General features: G+C 47.8%; 1 protein-coding gene across 4 annotated transcripts; it reads left to right on the plus strand.

Annotated features, from left to right (window-relative positions):
* The first annotated feature begins 8812 nt into the window (after window positions 1-8812).
* Window positions 8813-14462, plus strand: GLYCTK (glycerate kinase). 4 transcript variants are annotated; one of them, XM_012771510.3, is made up of 6 exons: window positions 8813-8920; window positions 10098-10230; window positions 11290-11705; window positions 11959-12110; window positions 12734-12909; window positions 13220-14462. In XM_012771510.3, the coding sequence occupies exons 3-6, from the start codon at window positions 11329-11331 to the stop codon at window positions 14084-14086; spliced, it is 1572 nt and encodes a 523-aa protein (XP_012626964.2). In that variant the 5' UTR covers window positions 8813-8920; window positions 10098-10230; window positions 11290-11328; the 3' UTR covers window positions 14087-14462. The 4 variants fall into 4 exon arrangements, with proteins under 4 accessions (XP_012626964.2, XP_012626966.2, XP_012626965.2 ...); XM_012771511.3 differs by lacking the exon at window positions 8813-8920 and adding an exon at window positions 9003-9196; XM_012771512.3 differs by lacking the exon at window positions 10098-10230 and having other exon boundaries at window positions 8816-8920.
* Window positions 14463-16584: the final 2122 nt, after the last annotated feature.

Genomic DNA, 16584 nt, shown 5'->3' on the forward strand with positions numbered 1-16584 from the left:
GGGAGGCTGAGGCAGGAGGATTGCTTGAGCCCAGGAGTTTGAGGTTGCTGTGAGCTAGGCTGACGCCATGGCACTCACTCTAGCCTGGGCAACAAAGCGAGACTCTGTCTCAAAAAAAAAAAACCTTAAAAAAAAAAAAAAGAAATGTTTAAATTGACATACAGCATAACGTGCCTAAAGCGAACGCATTTTAAGTGTACAGTTCCATACATTTTAATAAATATAACAAACCCTCATCTTTCAGTGCCTGTAATCCTAACATTTTGGGAGGCTGTGGCAGGACCATCGCTTAAGGCCAGGAGTTCAAGACCAGCCAAAGCAAGAGCCAGGCCCCATCTCTACAAAAAATACAAAACTTAGCTAGTTTCCTTATTCATATGTACATATACTTTATAGATGCAACCCTCTTCTGTCCCCCGTTAGGGTTAAATTTTACATATTTTTCCATGTTAGTAAACCAGATTATTGTTGGTGTTCTTAATCGAGGTATAATTTATATACAGTAAAAGTCAGCCATTTTAGTAGATTTATGTTTTGACACCCATATAGTCATGCAACTGCCACCACATTCAAGATATAGAACAGCTGCTTTACCCTCTTTGTAGTCAAGAGGATTACCTTAATGATTCTATTGTATAAGGGCCTCTTTGCCTTAAAAGGAAGGAAAGCTGATCTCTAACAAAAGAAAGCAATATCTGACCACCAAATAGGAACCAAGCTTCCTAGCTTTAACTTCCTGTGCAAGGGGTTAAATTCAGTGCAACCTATGTGGGTTTCTAGACCTCTAACTTGTGTGCAGCTCCTCAAAAGGTTAATTGCCTGGGGTTTCAGACAATGGAGACAGGGACTATTTATTTTGCTTTATTTATTGAAAGAGGAAAAAAAATGAGGAAAGACTGTGAGACATTTCTTTTTTGAGACAGGCTGTCACTCTGTCACCCAGGGTTAGAGTACTGTGGCATCAGCCTAGCTCACAGCAACCTCAAACTCCTGGGCTCAGGCCATTCTCCTGCCTCAGTCTCCTGAGTAGCTGGGATTACGGGTGCAGGCCACAACACCCAGCTAATTTTTCTATTTTTAGTGGAGACGGGGTCTCATTGTTGCTCAGGCTGGTTTCCAACTCCTGAGCTCAAGCAATCCTCCCACCTTAGCCTCCCAGAGTACTAGGATTACAGGTGCAAGCCACAGAACCTGGCTGTTAGACATTTCAGTTACTGGTATTAGGAAGGTGTGATATCCAGAGACCCAGATATAACATGGGTAATGATAAAAACAAGATGGAAACCCTGGGACAGTTGGGGTCTTTCTGGTACGACTAGGGGCTGTATCCTACCCCCTGGGGAAAAAAAGAGCCAGGATCCCTATTCAGAGAAGTTGTTTTCTAAGGGAAGAGGGCAAGATCCTGGCTAAATGGGTTGCAATAGCCTCCTGACAAAGAGCAGAGCTACTGGCTACAATTTGTTCTGGAGTCTGGAAAAAGCCGGTTTGAGAGAAACCTGAATGGATGGCAACTTTCCAAACTGCAAAGCAATGGAAGAAAAGCCCTCCGCACCCCAGAACACTCACTCTGCTTCCCTGTAATTCCTGTGTTTTTATTTCAGAGACTAGAAAGGCTGATGGAGAGTCTGCTTTGAATCATTAGATGGCAACAAGGACAGATCTGGTGCCATGTCCTGGAACTGTTAGGAAATGAATGCACCCAGTGAGACGCCATTTTTTGGTCTGTGTTAACTTACAAAAATAACCACAGAAACAGCTGTAATCTACTGAATGTTGTCGGCCAAAAGAAATCTTTGCTGGGTATCTTTCAAGTATTTTACTTCCTGTACCTTTTCCAGATTTCACTGTTCAGAGCAAAGCTTCCTCCCAAGACTTGACTACTTGACTTACTGTATTATTTTTGGAATGCAAAAAGTCATGTTTTCATATTTTAAGAGGGTCCTGAAATGCTCAGTCTGATTCACATTCCAAGCCTGGCTCCCTGCCCTATTATAGTGGGGCTCTCCTGGCTTCCAGTCCAACATCATTGTTGCCTAAAAGATGGACTTTAGAAAGTGACCCACAAAGGTTGGCTCCAGCTGGGGAGTGGACAGAGGGAAAGCTGCAGTGAGAAGTGAATCAGATGGCTTTAAAAAAAGAATCAGACTTAATTTTTTGTTTTTTCCTTTTCCTTTTAGTCATTATTTCATTTATTTAGTTTTCCCATATTCATTGCAGAAAAGCTAAAAAACGCAAATAATAATAAAAAAACAGGATCCATCCATGCAAAATTACTTTACAACCACATCATAGACTAGTATGTAGCCATTCAAAATGATTGTGTATACCTATACTTACTGACCTGGAAGATGTTCATAGTATGGAAAAGGGTAGGTTATAAATAATTTATGAACCCATTAAAAATATATTTCAGAGAAAAAAATCTGAAATGTTCTACATCAAAATGGTAAATTTTATATATATTTCACTATAATAAAAAAGTAACTGTGGCTACATCTGTATGCTGTTTTTTATTTTATTAGGCCCATTTTATCTAGAGCCCAGCCAGAGCTCAACATATATTAAGTGAAAAAATGAAGTTATCCAAAGGACTCCAGATATTTGATTGATCCATTTATTACATTTTTACATGTCACGCCACACAGTTTAAAATGGAACCCGTCCTAAGCAATTCATCCTCTTTCCAAAATGGAGAGCTCCTTATGAATTATAATTCTTTGAGAGAAATTTCTGGGCTAGAGTGCCCAGCAGTGGAGCTTCCCTAGAGATTGATTAACTGCTTACACAGCCTTTGGAATGACTAGAATCAGGTGACTCTCTTCTTTGGGAAGGGTGTGTGTATGGATGTGGGTGGGTGGGGGGACCTCACACACAGACTTAATTGCCAAAGAGGAAAAGCAGAACGCTGGAACACAATGGTAACACATGATAATCTTGTATAGCATGTTTCAATTTTTTATACATTATTCAGGTATAACCACTTCACACTTGATAAATTGCTTGATTTGCTAAATGAATGCTTCATTTCACTCATCACCAAAAAGAAATAAATGTTCTAAGATGGCCATGAGCAGAGGTAATATTTTACATCAAATTGAAATTACAACCTCTTCTATGGAGTTAAAGGCAACTTCAGCAATGGTTTTATTCATTTAAACATATTTTCTATTGGTTTCTTGCTTCCCCCTACCCATGAAAAAGAGGGGGGAAAGCATATATGCTTAAAAGCATTTTAAAAGATTAGAACTTTTGATTTTTTTATTTTTTTATTTTTTGGCTGATTTCATATCAATTTCTGCAGCTTGTACCACTTCTGAATTACATGTTGTGCTGTTTTCCCCCAGGGTTAACTGTGAAAGACTCCAAGTGGCCTTCCAGGGATGCTACTGAATGAACTGAGCCCAGGGTTTCTAGGCCACCTACATAAAGAACTGTCCTGGGCCAGCTGGCCAGGAAATGTCTGTTATAGCAAGGGGGCTCGGGCTTGCTCATTATAGCCTCACTACTGCCTAGAACCACAGTGCCACCTTTACCTCCCACAGTGTGTAGCACTGGCAGTGCTAACAAATGTCCACTTACTGGAATCCCTTGGAGAGATCTTGAGACTCCAGGATCAGGGAGCCTGGATGAGTGTAACAGAGGTAATGGCCTGAAAGAGGGTAAAATGTTTTATGAGATGTCTCTTTAAAACCCCTCACCCTTTTAGGGAACTAAAACCTGCATCCCTGACCAAGGCCGGCACTCAGAAGGGCAGGAGAGTGTCCTTGTACCACAGGAGATGACTCAAGAGAATTATCCAGGCAGAGGTCACAAGAGATTGTCTTCCCCAGAGATGGGGTTGATCCAGAACCATCAACTATACTTAAACATCAATAGCCTAAAGCTGAAAATCCCCCTTTAAAAGCTCTGTATTTTTGCTTACAGGTAGGACAATGGTACTTTAAGAGGAGAGTCTGCCGTTCTTCTCATTTGCTAGCAAATTAATAACTTCTCTTTCCTGCTCCTCAAACCTCTTGTCCTTGTTTGTCCTTCCCTGGGAACAGGGAAAAGTACTGAACTCTCAGTAACAAAAGGAGGGCATCTTTCTCTGGTTGCAGGGACCAAATATATAATTTGTGTGGCCCAGTGCAACATACATAAATAGGCCCCTTGTTAAAAAATTGTTATGAATCTAAAGATGGCAACAACAGAATATTAAACCAAGTGCAGGGCCCCTCTGACCGGATAGATCACACATGTACAAATCTGGCCTAACCCTCGAATAGTACAGCCAAAACTTTGAGCCTATCTACATGCACTTGAAACAGTGTTTATTTAATGCTCTTAACCTCATTTTAATGTTGAAGACTCTGAGGTTCTGAGAGGTTAAGTGACTGTCTCAAGATCACATGGCCAGTAAGCACTGGAGTCTGGATTCAGACTCTGCTTCTACACTGGAAAGCTCCAGCTCTGTTTCCAGGGCATAATCACTCACATTTAACAAAGTCCATTGTTAGGAAACAATGCCTTCTTGTTATGGAAGGAGGGAATGGGATCTTCCCAGATAAGCCAGAGCCCAGAGGAACTGCTTAGAGCCCCAGGGCCTCTATCTCTAAAACTACAGAACTGTTTCCAAAGGCTTAAAAACTGACAAATGCAAAATACACAGACGTAGTGGCCCCTCCTCATCAGTTACTTGCCTGGTCACAGCTAAGCTGCTTCCTGGTGAGATGTCGATACTCTCCCCCACCTTTCCTTCCAAGAAAAATAGCTTTTTTTTTTTTTTTGAGACAGAGTTTCGCTTTGTTGCCCAGGCTAGAGTGAGTGCCCTGGCGTTAGCCTAGCTCATAGCAACCTCAAACTCCTGGGCTCAAGCAATCCTCCTGCCTCAGCCTCCCGAGTAGCTGGGACTACAGGCATCCGCCACCATGCCCGGCTAATTTTATATGTATGTGTGTATATATATATATATATATATATGTATATATATATGTGTATATATATGTATATATGTGTGTGTATATATATATATATATTAGTTGGCCAATTAATTTCTTTCTAATTTTATACTAGAGACGGGGTCTCGCTCTTGCTCAGGCTGGTTTCGAACTGCTGACCTCGAGCAATCCTCCTGCCTCGGCCTCTCAGAGTGCTAGGATTACAGGCGTGAGCCAGTGTGCCCGGCCGAAACACACCGCGCCCGGCTTCATTGCTTTATTTTCACTGTTAATTTTAAAGTGGCACACAGAAATGACCTCTTCCTTTCTTATAAAAGGGTAATATTTAAAGTTTTACTTGAATGAATAAATTCAGTAAACTCTCCCCCACCCCCATTGCCTTCTTCCCTTCAGCTTGAATAATGGGAAAAGTTCATATTCTGTGTTTAATTAAATGGCTATTTCAAAAGTTTTTTACTAATAAAATGATATCTCAAAAAGTAACATGTATGTAGCCTTATAATATTATTATAATAGCCTTATAATATTAACATGTATATAGCCTTAATATTATTTTAAATGTCTATTTAGAAGTACTATATAATTTCCTTGTATATATTCTCTTATCTACAGATATTTAGATTGCTTTATACTCATAAAATCTCTGGGCTGAATATTTCTTCATGTCCATTGAAGGGGATCAAATTATACCCCTCCAGAACATGCCACCTTGGCATAAGAGTTACTTTGAGCTGAAGGCATTTGAGAAATAGCAGATGCAGGAAGGACCCCCTGTTCACACCTTCCACCTAAAAGGACATAAATTTCCCATGAGAAAGGTACCCTCCCTGTACCAGGAAGAAGTGTCTATTGTTACCACTGGAGACAGGGAATCAATGCCAAGAAGAATCTGTATAAACAAAACTTACTAAAGCAACCCTTATCTTCCATCAGTTTCCCCCATATTTTATTTTATTTTATTTTTTTGAGACAGAGTCTCACTCTGTTGCCCAGGCTAGAGTGAGTACTGTGGCATCAGCCTAGCTCACAGCAACCTCAAACTCCTAGGCTCAAGCAATCCTTCTGCCTCAGCCTCCCGAGTAGCTGGGACTATAGGCATGCGCCACCATGCCCCGCTAATTTTTTCTATATATATTAGTTGGCCAATTAATTTCTTTCTATTTATGGTAGAGACGGGGTCTTGCTCTTGCTCAGGCTGGTTTTGAACTCCTGATCTCAAGCAATCCTCTCGCCTTGGCCTCCCAGAGTGCTAGGATTACAGGCATGAGCCACCGCGCCCGGCCCTCCCCTATATATTTACCTTCCTATAATTGACTTCCTGTAGAATCTCAAGCCACTTTTTGTCTTGTCCAGTCTCTACAATTTTTTACTCCTAGTTAAAAACAGTATATAAGCTTTCAAGCCTAACCACTCTTTGGAGTTTTTACTTCATTTTTATTTTTATTTTTATTTTTATTTTTTTTTAAAAAGGTGGTACATAGTGCCTGTAATTTACTTCATTTTTAAAGGCCCTCTATATGTTGGAATAAACTTTTTTCTCCTATTAATCTGGTTTTTGTCAGTTTAATTTACAGGGTCCCAGCCACTGAACCTAAGAGGGTCAGAGTGTTTTTCTTCCCCTACACCATCTTTGTCCACATGTCCAATTATTTCCTTGGAGTGAAACTGCCTGTCAAATGTTTGATATTGATACTTATTGCCAAAGTGCACTCTAAAAAGACTGTAGACATACGTTTATTTCCACTATCAAGGTATGCTTGTAAGCATTCTGAGAAGCCTAATTGTTTTCTTAGACCTAAATTCCACTGCTTCATGAATCCTTCTACTTCCACTCACCACCACCATCTCTTTGCCTTTTCTGAAATCCTTTCCACTTAGGGTCTGTAGCACTTAGCAGCTGAGCACTTCACTGTTCTCCTGTTAATTCATTAAAAAAGAAAAGAAAAGAGAAATTCCAGCTTCTATTTGCACCTAGTCATATGCAGGGCAGTAGAAATACAAATACGAATTAGACCAAGTCACCACTCTCCAGGAGATCACAGTCCAGTGGGCATCTAAACCTCGCTGTTGTTAAATGCATGTTGTCAGTAGCTTCAGGGTGGAAATGGGGTATTAAAAAATGGGTACAATTAATCTCCCATGTATGGTCTGACAGAATAGCACTGGCACAGTAAATGTTATCTGTTTATGAGAGTTTCTATCATTAAATAATGAGAAATTTACACTCCCAACCACATTGTAGGAATGTAAACAGAAAAGCAGAGTAAGTTTCCCAACTGAAAATGCCACTTCTTACTCATCCCAGCAGCTATGGCATTTGGACCACATAGAGGCACTCAGAAAATGTCTGTTGAATGATGGAGGGATGAATAAATGCATGGATGGATAAAGATGGCTGAATATAAGCAAGGAAAAACTATTAAAATGTAAGTATTTACAATCTCCTCCACATTACAGAGCCTTCCCAAGGTGCCTGTTTTGATGATGGTGTGGGGAATCACATGGGAGAGGGAATAAAAGGTCCTCTATTATAAAGAGAAAGAAAAATTTAGGGAGAGAGCTAGACATTGCAGGGGGAAGGATAGTTCATAAGAGCAGAGCATGGTTTGGAGACCTGTGGAGAGATATGGCAACTGCCAAAGGGAGCAGACGGGGAGTGTGAAAAGAAAAGAAAATTTCAGGACCTTCCAAATTTATTATGCCAGGGTAAAAGTTAAGCCCTGGAAACTGGGTCTGGTAACATGGCTGTTTTGTCTTCTCTGGTGCATGACCAATGCTTCCTGACCTTTGTGTTGAAATGTTATACATTAACCAGACTCCCTATTCTTTATTCAAACTTAGACAAAAGTTAGGGACTCTTGTGATTATTACCTCTTCACAATAAAAGGTTAAGCAAATCCCTTAAAGTGTAATCAATAGTAGTCAATCAGATCTTATATCTACATGCTGGCCTTTGTATGAAAAATGTTGTAATTCTGTTTGGCACCCCTGTTTTTGCCTATATAATTGATCCTCACCTTTCCCTACACCAGGAAGCACTGATCACCATTCTTGGCCTGACCTTCCCACAAGTGACACACACTCTTTTTTTTTTTCTCTGCTGCCCACACACACTCTCACACTGCACTTAAACTCTTTTAACTAGATCCTGAACCTTCTGATTATTGTAGTTTGATGTGAGAAATATATTTTAGTAAGATTTTTAGGAAATCAGTCGTGTGATTTGTGAAGCAACTCTCTCCCCAAGAAATCGTCAGTAAATACAGTATACTCTTCTGCGTTTTTGGAGTCTAGTCAGGACTGTTATGAATGTGGGAAGGCATCAAGCCTTCTTCAGAGCGGGCACGGGATGACAGCAGGGACAGCGAGGAAGCCCAGAGCCATTCTTGTTTACATGCAGCTTGTGTGTTTGAGCATCATGGCACAGAAGACTCTGGCTATATTTGATGGTCCATGGGGGAGAGGAAGGAACACCAATGAATTGTTGTGAGATTACAGCTATGGGGAGGAGCGAGGGTGACAATCTGGCTCCAGAAGGGGTGGGCTGTGGGGAAGCAGTGAGTCTCCGTTTGCTCAACCAAGTGTCTGGTACCTAACAGGAGCTCCGGGTGTATTTGCTGATTGGATCGTACAGGATATAGGAATACTGCAATTCGGTGAGGCGGGGATTATTACCTCCATTGTAGAGATGAAGAAACTAAAACCTGAAGGTGACTCCTTCCCAGGTCTCCTGGCAGTCAGTAGGGAGCCAATAACACCCACCCCGGCTTCTTCTACGTCCTCTCCCGCCAGAGCTCCTGAGAGCAGACACCTGATAGCCGCCTCAACACCGCCCCGCTCACCCCACACTTCCGGATTCCGCCCCGCCCGCGCGCAAGGACTTCTGGTACCCAACGCTGGGAACCGTGGGGCCGTAAATCCGCTCTCCGAGGGCTCTCATGGCCTTGGAAACCAATCCCTGGTTCTGGCGACAGCAGGTCCAGGTGCAGCAGGGCGTTCTTTCTCGCGTTACTGGGCATTACACTGCAGCCGTATTCTCCGGCCTGTGGATTACGTCACTTCCAAGCCCCTGCGGGCAGATGAAAGCCGGAAGTGGCGCAGGCGCCACTAGGTGGCTGGGAAGGGTAGAGTCTGGTGGTCTTGGTATTTCTGCGTTTCGCTCTGGCGTGTCCCGGGGTTTAGGCAAGACCGTATGCTGAGTGGAGTTGGCGGATTTGTCAAATAAAAATACAGGGTGTCCATTTAAATCTGAATTTCAGGTAAACTACGAATAATTTTAAATATAAGTAAGTACTGAATATTGGATGAAACATACTTACATTAAAAAATCACTTATCTGGGCCGGGCGCGGTGGCTCACGCCTGTAATCCTAGCTCTCTGGGAGGCCGAGGCGGGCGGATTGCTCGAGGTCAGGAGTTCGAAACCAGCCTGAGCAAGAGCGAGACCCCCGTCTCCACTATAAATAGAAAGAAATTAATTGGCCAACTAATATATACAAAAAATTAGCCGGGCATGGTGGCGAATGCTACTTGGGAGGCTGAGGCAGGAGGATTGCTTGAGCCAGGAGTTTGAGGTTGCTGTGAGCTAGGCTGACGCCACGGCACTCACTCTAGCCTGGGCAACAAAGCGAGACTCTGTCTCAAAAAAAAAAAAAAAAAATCACTTATCTGAAATTCAGATTTAACTGGACACCCTGTATTTTCTCTGGCAACCTTAAGCCTTGAGCGTCTGCCTTCCCTGGGCTCTAGTATCCAGTAGCAATGCTGGGATCCTCTAGCGCCCTTTGTCCATGGGTGAAATAGGTACAAAGTTCACCAAGACTGTAAAAATCAGCTGTCTTAGATGCCAAGACACTTTTAGCTCCAAACCTAATGGGCAAGCGCCAGGGGTCTGTCCCCCTGGCAAAAAAACAGCCCATTTTCAGAATCCAGGTGGGAGTATCCTCTGTTCCCTTTCACAGGGAATATTATTTAGTCTTCTCTTATGGGAAAGCTGAGAACCAGGCAGACTAAATGGCCAAGGTTTAGAAGTTTCCACCTTATTTGGGTGTGAAATAAATGTGTTTGAGGTTTTCTGTGTTACAGTGGACAGCAGCAGAGAGCCTGAGAATGTCAAGGGGAGAGTGTTAGTCTTAATCTCACCCCACCTCTCATTTAGCAGATGAGGCCCACTGAGAGAAATCGAGGCATCCCAGCCATTCAGAAAACCTGCAATAAAGCTGGAACTCCAATTCCCAGCCTCCTTCCCCTGTTCCATCCACAGTTGTTGATGCAGTCAGCTTGCAGCATTTATGGTAGGCATTTATTTTAAAAGATGATTTTTATAGATGAACTCTTTGGGGCTTTATTGTCCTTAACCCCCTCTATAACTTCCTGACCTTCACCCCAAGGCTTCTCTAGGGTTTCTCTGCCCAGTGGCAAAACGACTATTTGGGCTCAGCTATGGGAGCCTGGCCTTTGCCTGCCTGCTCCAGCCACTGGGCTTTTAACATGTGGGTGGTGTGACCCAGGACTTGTTTTGTTATCTTAGAGCCAGAAGGGGCCAGCTATGTGGGTAGAAGGGCATCTTTTCCTGTCCTGCAGATTGGACCTCCTGGCACATGGCCTCAGATGGTGCTTAGGGACTTCCCTATGGTTCCACTATGACCCAGATTTTTCTGCCACTCGTATTCAACCTGAATCTCTTGCTGGACTGTCATTCTGAATGCTGTGATTCCTCAGATTGCGTGGCTTGAGAATATGTTCTGGGCTTGGGCTGTCAGTGCCTTGGTGAGCCTGCCGTCTCCTCACAAAGACCCAGTGTTCCCAGGCTCCCCATCCCAGTCCCATTAGATAATGAGATAGAGTAGACAGGATGTCAGTGGGCTTAGGGGTAAGTTGGTGGGACAATCAAGAGTCTCCTGGCAGCAGAGGTGGTAAAGAAGCAAGGAAGGAGTACCAGAAAGGGGCATTGCCCTGGGTGAGGGCTTTGATGTGTACGGGGTGGAAAAGAGACAGGGCAGGAGCCCACTGATAGGAACTGCTCTCTCTGTTTATGATTAACTCTCAGCCAAAGGGGGTGACCTAGGAGGAGGGCTCAGCTAACAGGAACTTTGGACTTGGGTCAAGAGTGTTCAGAGGGCTGGCATGTAGTCTGCAGGGGAGGACATGGCTGGGTGGCAGGGCTGGTCTCTGAGGACTCTAGTGAGATCAGGCAGCTTTGGGCTTCAAGAAGTGTCCTTGGACTATCAGATAGCTCATTCTTACAGCAGCAGCTGTGGGATTCATTGGTCCTGAGCCCTCAGAGGGGTGGCCGTGAGGGCCCTCCTGTCTCTTGTCTTACAAGGGCCTCATTTGTGCTTTCTCCCTGATAGGCAGCTATGGGTGCCAAGCAGTGCTGAGAGCTGTGGGGCATGGCTGCAGCCCTGCAGTTGCTGCCCCGTGTGGCCCGAGCCCCCTTGCGTCCACTCCTCTGGGGGGGCCCAGTGGTCCGGCTGGCCAGTGACATGGCCTTGGCAGAGCAGGCGCAACAGCTGTTCGAGAGTGCTGTGGGTGCCGTGTTACCGGGCCCCATGCTGCACCGGGCACTGTCCTTGGACCCTGGTGGCAGACAGCTGAAGGTGCGGGACCGGAGCTTTCAGCTACAGCAAAACCTCTATCTAGTGGGCTTTGGCAAGGCTGTTCTGGGCATGGCAGCTGCAGCCGAGGATCTACTGGGCCAGCATCTCGTGCAGGGTGTGATCAGCGTTCCTAAGGGGATCCGTGCTGCCATGGAGCATGCCGGCAAACGGTAAGGAGCCATAGGGGTGTCAGGAGAGGCTACTTCCCACTGTCATTCTGGAAGGAAACCTGGGCCCAGACCTAGACTAAATCAGAGTTCTCCCTCCTCTCCAGCTTCCCTTTTTCACCTGGGTCTGGCTTGGCTCTAGGATAGGTGTCAGTGGGCATCCTTATTCATGCCCCCTTCACCTGTACAGTTGAGAAATCAGGTGAGAGGAGAGGAGCCCACCCCATTTCTTACTCTCTGTTCTCTCCCTCCTCAGGGAGATGCTGCTGAAGCCACACAGCCGTGTCCAGGTGTTTGAGGGTGCGGAAAACAACCTGCCAGACCGCGATGCGCTTCGTGCCGCACTGGCCATCCAGCAGCTGGCTGAAGGACTCATGGCTGATGACCTGCTGCTTGTGCTCATCTCAGGTATGGGTGCCAGATTGGCTCAAGACAGTTGGCAGTGGGTGCTCCAAATATCAGGTCTTCAGGAGATCAGGTCTGAGCTCCCACGGCCACAGGGTGAGATTGGGAGCAAGAGAAGCTGAGGAACCTGGATGGTGACTCCTGGGTAGCCTTGGGCCAGTCATCTGGCTTCCCCTGAGCTGTGGAGTCCCCCATACCCCGCTGAACTGACTTTGTTGGGTGATGATGAGAGGGTGCATGAAGAATGCCATCAGCAGAGCCCTCAGAAAATGTCACTCTTTTTGTTGCTGTCTGCACCCATGTCAGCTGGGTCCAGAACCCAGGTCTTCAGACCTCTTGGAGCCCTCCCATTGATCCTCTGCTATTGATGCCTGCCCCGCTCCCATTTCCATCTCTTAAGGAAGAGTTAGTTCTTCCACTGCCTGCGGGGACCTGGAGTACCTCAATGCAGGGGACAACCTCAGGTGGCCAATGTGTGGTGACCGTGCACATATGATATGTCCACATGGGGCCACCCTAACCCCACATTTCCAGAACAAGCCCTAATATGGGCTTGTTCACCACTGCTTCCCTGGTTCCCTGGGTTGGGATGTCCCTTCTGTCTGATGCCTTCACTGTCTCTGCAGGTGGGGGCTCAGCCCTGCTGCCCGCCCCCATCCCACCTGTCACACTGGAGGAGAAGCAGACACTCACCAAGCTGCTGGCAGCCCGTGGAGCCACCATCCAGGAGCTGAACACCATTCGGAAGGCACTGTCCCAGCTCAAGGGTGGGGGACTGGCTCAGGCTGCCTACCCTGCTCAGGTAGTTTGGTGGAGTCAGACCCACATGTGCCAGGGTTATGAAAGCGTAGAACAGCATACAAATTGGAAGGGGCCTGGTGTGAGAGTCCACAGGGCTAGCTGGGTAAAGTCATGGGACGGGCTTCAGGGAGGGTGATGGGTTGTCCACAAGGCCAGGTGTTCTGCAAGCCCACCTGAGAGGGGTTAGAAATGGGTGAGGACATGCACTGGGTGATGTGAGGTTATGTAGATGCCCAGAGAGCAATTTGTCCTTATGGGCTGTGGGGCAAGGAGGAGGTGGGACAGAGCCTTGCCCTGTGGCTTTTCCTCAGGTGGTGAGCCTGATCCTGTCAGATGTGGTGGGGGACCCTGTGGAGGTGATTGCCAGCGGTCCCACTGTGGCCAGTGCCCACAATGTGCAAGATTGCCTGCATATCCTCAATCGCTATGGCCTTCGTGCTGCCCTGCCACGTTCCGTGAAGACTGTGCTGGCTCGGGCCGACTCTGACCCCCATGGGCCATACTCTTGTGGTCACGTCCTCAATGTGATTATTGGCTCCAATGCACTGGCGCTGGCTGAGGCCCAGCAGCAGGCCGAGGTGCTGGGCTATCGGGCTGTGGTGCTGAGTGCGGCCATGCAGGGTGACGTGAAGAATGTGGCCCAGTTCTATGGGCTGCTGGCCCAGGTGGCTGGAACCCGCCTCATCCCATCCATAGCTGGGGCTTCTGCGGAAGAGGATGCAAAACTCCATGAGCTGGCAGCCGAGCTCCAGATCCCAGACCTGCAGCTGGAACAAGCTCTGGAAGCCGTGGCTGGGGCTAGAGGCCCAGTCTGTCTGCTGGCTGGTGGTGAGCCCACAGTGCTGCTGCGGGGGTCCGGCAAGGGTGGCCGGAACCAGGAACTGGCCCTGCGTGTTGGAGCAGAGCTGGGAAGATGGCCCCTGGGGCATATTGATGTGCTGTTTTTGAGTGGTGGCAGTGATGGGCAGGATGGGCCCACAGAGGCTGCTGGGGCCTGGGTCATGCCTGAGCTTGCCAGCCAGGCTGCTGCTGAGGGCCTGGACATGGCCACTTTCTTAGCCCACAATGACTCATACACCTTCTTCTGCCGCCTTCAGGGTGGGACGCACCTGCTGCACACAGGGCTGACAGGTACCAATGTCATGGACATCCACCTCTTGTTCCTGCGGCCTCGGTGATGGCATAGGTCACAGTTTGGGAGTCCAGAGGAGGCCTACAAGGGCAGGGTCCTAGGGCAGACAACTGTTGGTTCCCAGGGCCTCACTAGGCCTTAGGGCCCCTCCTCTCCTCAGCCCTGGCTGCTTGGTTGGCCCTCACACCTCCCACTCAGGGCCTCTCTGCTGCATGTCCATTCCCCCCAACTAGACTGGCAGGTGGGGGTCCCCTCTTCTCATATGCCATGGTAGCAGGTACCCCTGAGGACCAGGACAAGCCCCTTAGCAAGTTCACTGTTCTCTTCTGGGAAGTCCCTCTGTTGAGCCTCTTAGCCTGGGTTTTTTTTCTCTTTCTGTGGAATGAAGCAAGAGTGACCGAAAATAAAAAGGACCACATTAAGGTTTCTCAGTCTGTCTTCCGTCAGAGCAAAGACTCACTGGGGAGCCGCTGGGGAGGGGAGTGTGCTGTGGCTGCAGCCACGCTGCCTGCCTGCCTGCCTGCCTGCCTGCCTGCCTGCCTGCTGCTGGCCATCCTTGGGACTTGTTTCATGTAAATGGGAGGCTGTGCCTGTCTCTCGGCAGCCTGTGTGTGGGGAGTCTAACTCCTGACAGCCTCAGTGAGTACAAGCAGAGACCCCAGGGAGGACAGGCCTGGGAGTGACTGGCCACCCAGCCAGTGTGACTCACTTGTGGCATCCTTACCATGGTCTCTCCAGCCTCAGCCTGTATGTCTCATTGAATGAACATTCACTACCTGCCACCAAGGATGCTCTTCTGTCTTTGGCTGCCCCTTAGCCACAGATCGTATCCTCTTTGGTTGTTCTGAACTCTGGCCCAGCTCCCAGCCCTCTATTTGTCCAGGGGCACCCTCAGCCACACAGAATGCTGGACCTTGTTTCCTCACGCCAGCCCCATTTTCCCAGACTGAATATCCCCAGTTCTTTCAGGCGATCCTCTGGGGACATAGTCCAGGCCCTGGTGCCAGCCCTTCAGTGGGCATCTCCAGTGTTGGGATGGTAGGTCCAAGCAGTGATGGGGTCCAGCAGCCCCCTGCCCCTTCCCATTACAGCTGGTGGGAGAACAGGCATGTGGGAAGGAGAGCCACAGAGGAATGGCTCCCTTTGCCTGACCAGCAACCTGGTTGGGAAAGGGAGGTGCTGCTGTCCTGGCACCCCTCGGGCCCCCTTGCTGGGTATCAGAGCCCTCCGCTGGCCGTCCCCGCCGTGCGCCACGGCTCCAATCCCTATATGAGTGAGCAGTAGAATCACATAGGAATAAAAAGCCATAGAGAACAGCGAGGCCTGGGGCTGCTCTTGCAGGCCCTTATTCCATCCCACCCTTCCCCTCCTCCCTGAGAGTGTGCCCTCCCTCTGGGAAGAGCGTCCCTTTCCCACTTGGGCTCTGGACAGCCTAGCTTGCAGATAATTCATGACTCGGGGACCTGGCTCACACAGGGCAGGCTGAGGTTGGGAGGGAGGTAAGCAGGGCTCTTGGGACCAGGGAGGTTTAGGGAAAGGGTAGTACGCACCCCACTGGGTTGCACAGCACTACTTCCTTTCCTTCTGTGCTGGCATCGGAGATCCTACTGATGAGGGTTGCAGTCTCAGGGGAATCCTCGCATAGCAGTGTCATGCCCTGGTACTCCTCTGGCAGCCTCTAGCTGTGCTCTGCCCCTCTTTCAGTTCTTGCTCTTGGGGGCATGATCGTAGCACTGGGTGCCAGGTTGCAGGCAAAAGCAGGATAGGAGAGCTGGGGCTGAGGGCCTGGTAGCCATGTCCCGTGTGTGTATGTGTGTGGTGGTTATGTGAGCACATGAATATTGGTGTCAGCATGCCAAGGGGGAAATGTGTGTGTGAGTGTACGTGTAGATACTCAGCACAGGACACATGATGCTGCTTGTGCACAGGGCTGCTTATACACCTGCTTAGGGTTTTGGGTGTGGTTAGGGTCTTGCTGGAGGCTCCCTCTGTTCTCCTTTGGCCCCTTTTCTATACCTGTGTTTGTGGGGACTGGGAGGCTAGGGCCTGGATTGGGCCTAACCCATTAGATGTGCTCACTCGGTACCCCAGAAATAAGGATATATTTGGCTGCAGTCTAGATGATAAAATGAGATAAACCCCACATGGTGAATGTTCCATAGGATTCATTGGCTCCATAAATGTCGATTATGGATCATTAAAGTGCTCCCTTGGCTCTTGGCTTCTGTCTCTTCTGACTCAGGTTCTTCTGCCCTTGTACCCACCACATCTCCATTCCCTGAAGCTTTCCCTGGCTCATTGGAGGCTTTTGCCACAGCGGGTGCCTGGCCCTGCTGCCTGCAGCAGCCCTTACAGGCCCCTTCATTCTCTGCTCTTGGCATGAGCTGAGAGCAGCTGGGCAGTGGGTCTGGACCGCCCTTAGGTGTCAGCCCATCCAAACCCCTTTGTTTTATAGCTGGAGATACGGAGAGAGAGGGTGGCTTGTCTGGGGCTGCACAGCAATTCAGCTGCACAACCAGGATGAGAACATGGTTGGGACCTGCT

The sequence above is a fragment of the Microcebus murinus genome, chromosome 1 (assembly GCF_040939455.1).
Source record: "Microcebus murinus isolate Inina chromosome 1, M.murinus_Inina_mat1.0, whole genome shotgun sequence".
NCBI classification, from domain to species: Eukaryota; Metazoa; Chordata; class Mammalia; order Primates; family Cheirogaleidae; genus Microcebus; species Microcebus murinus.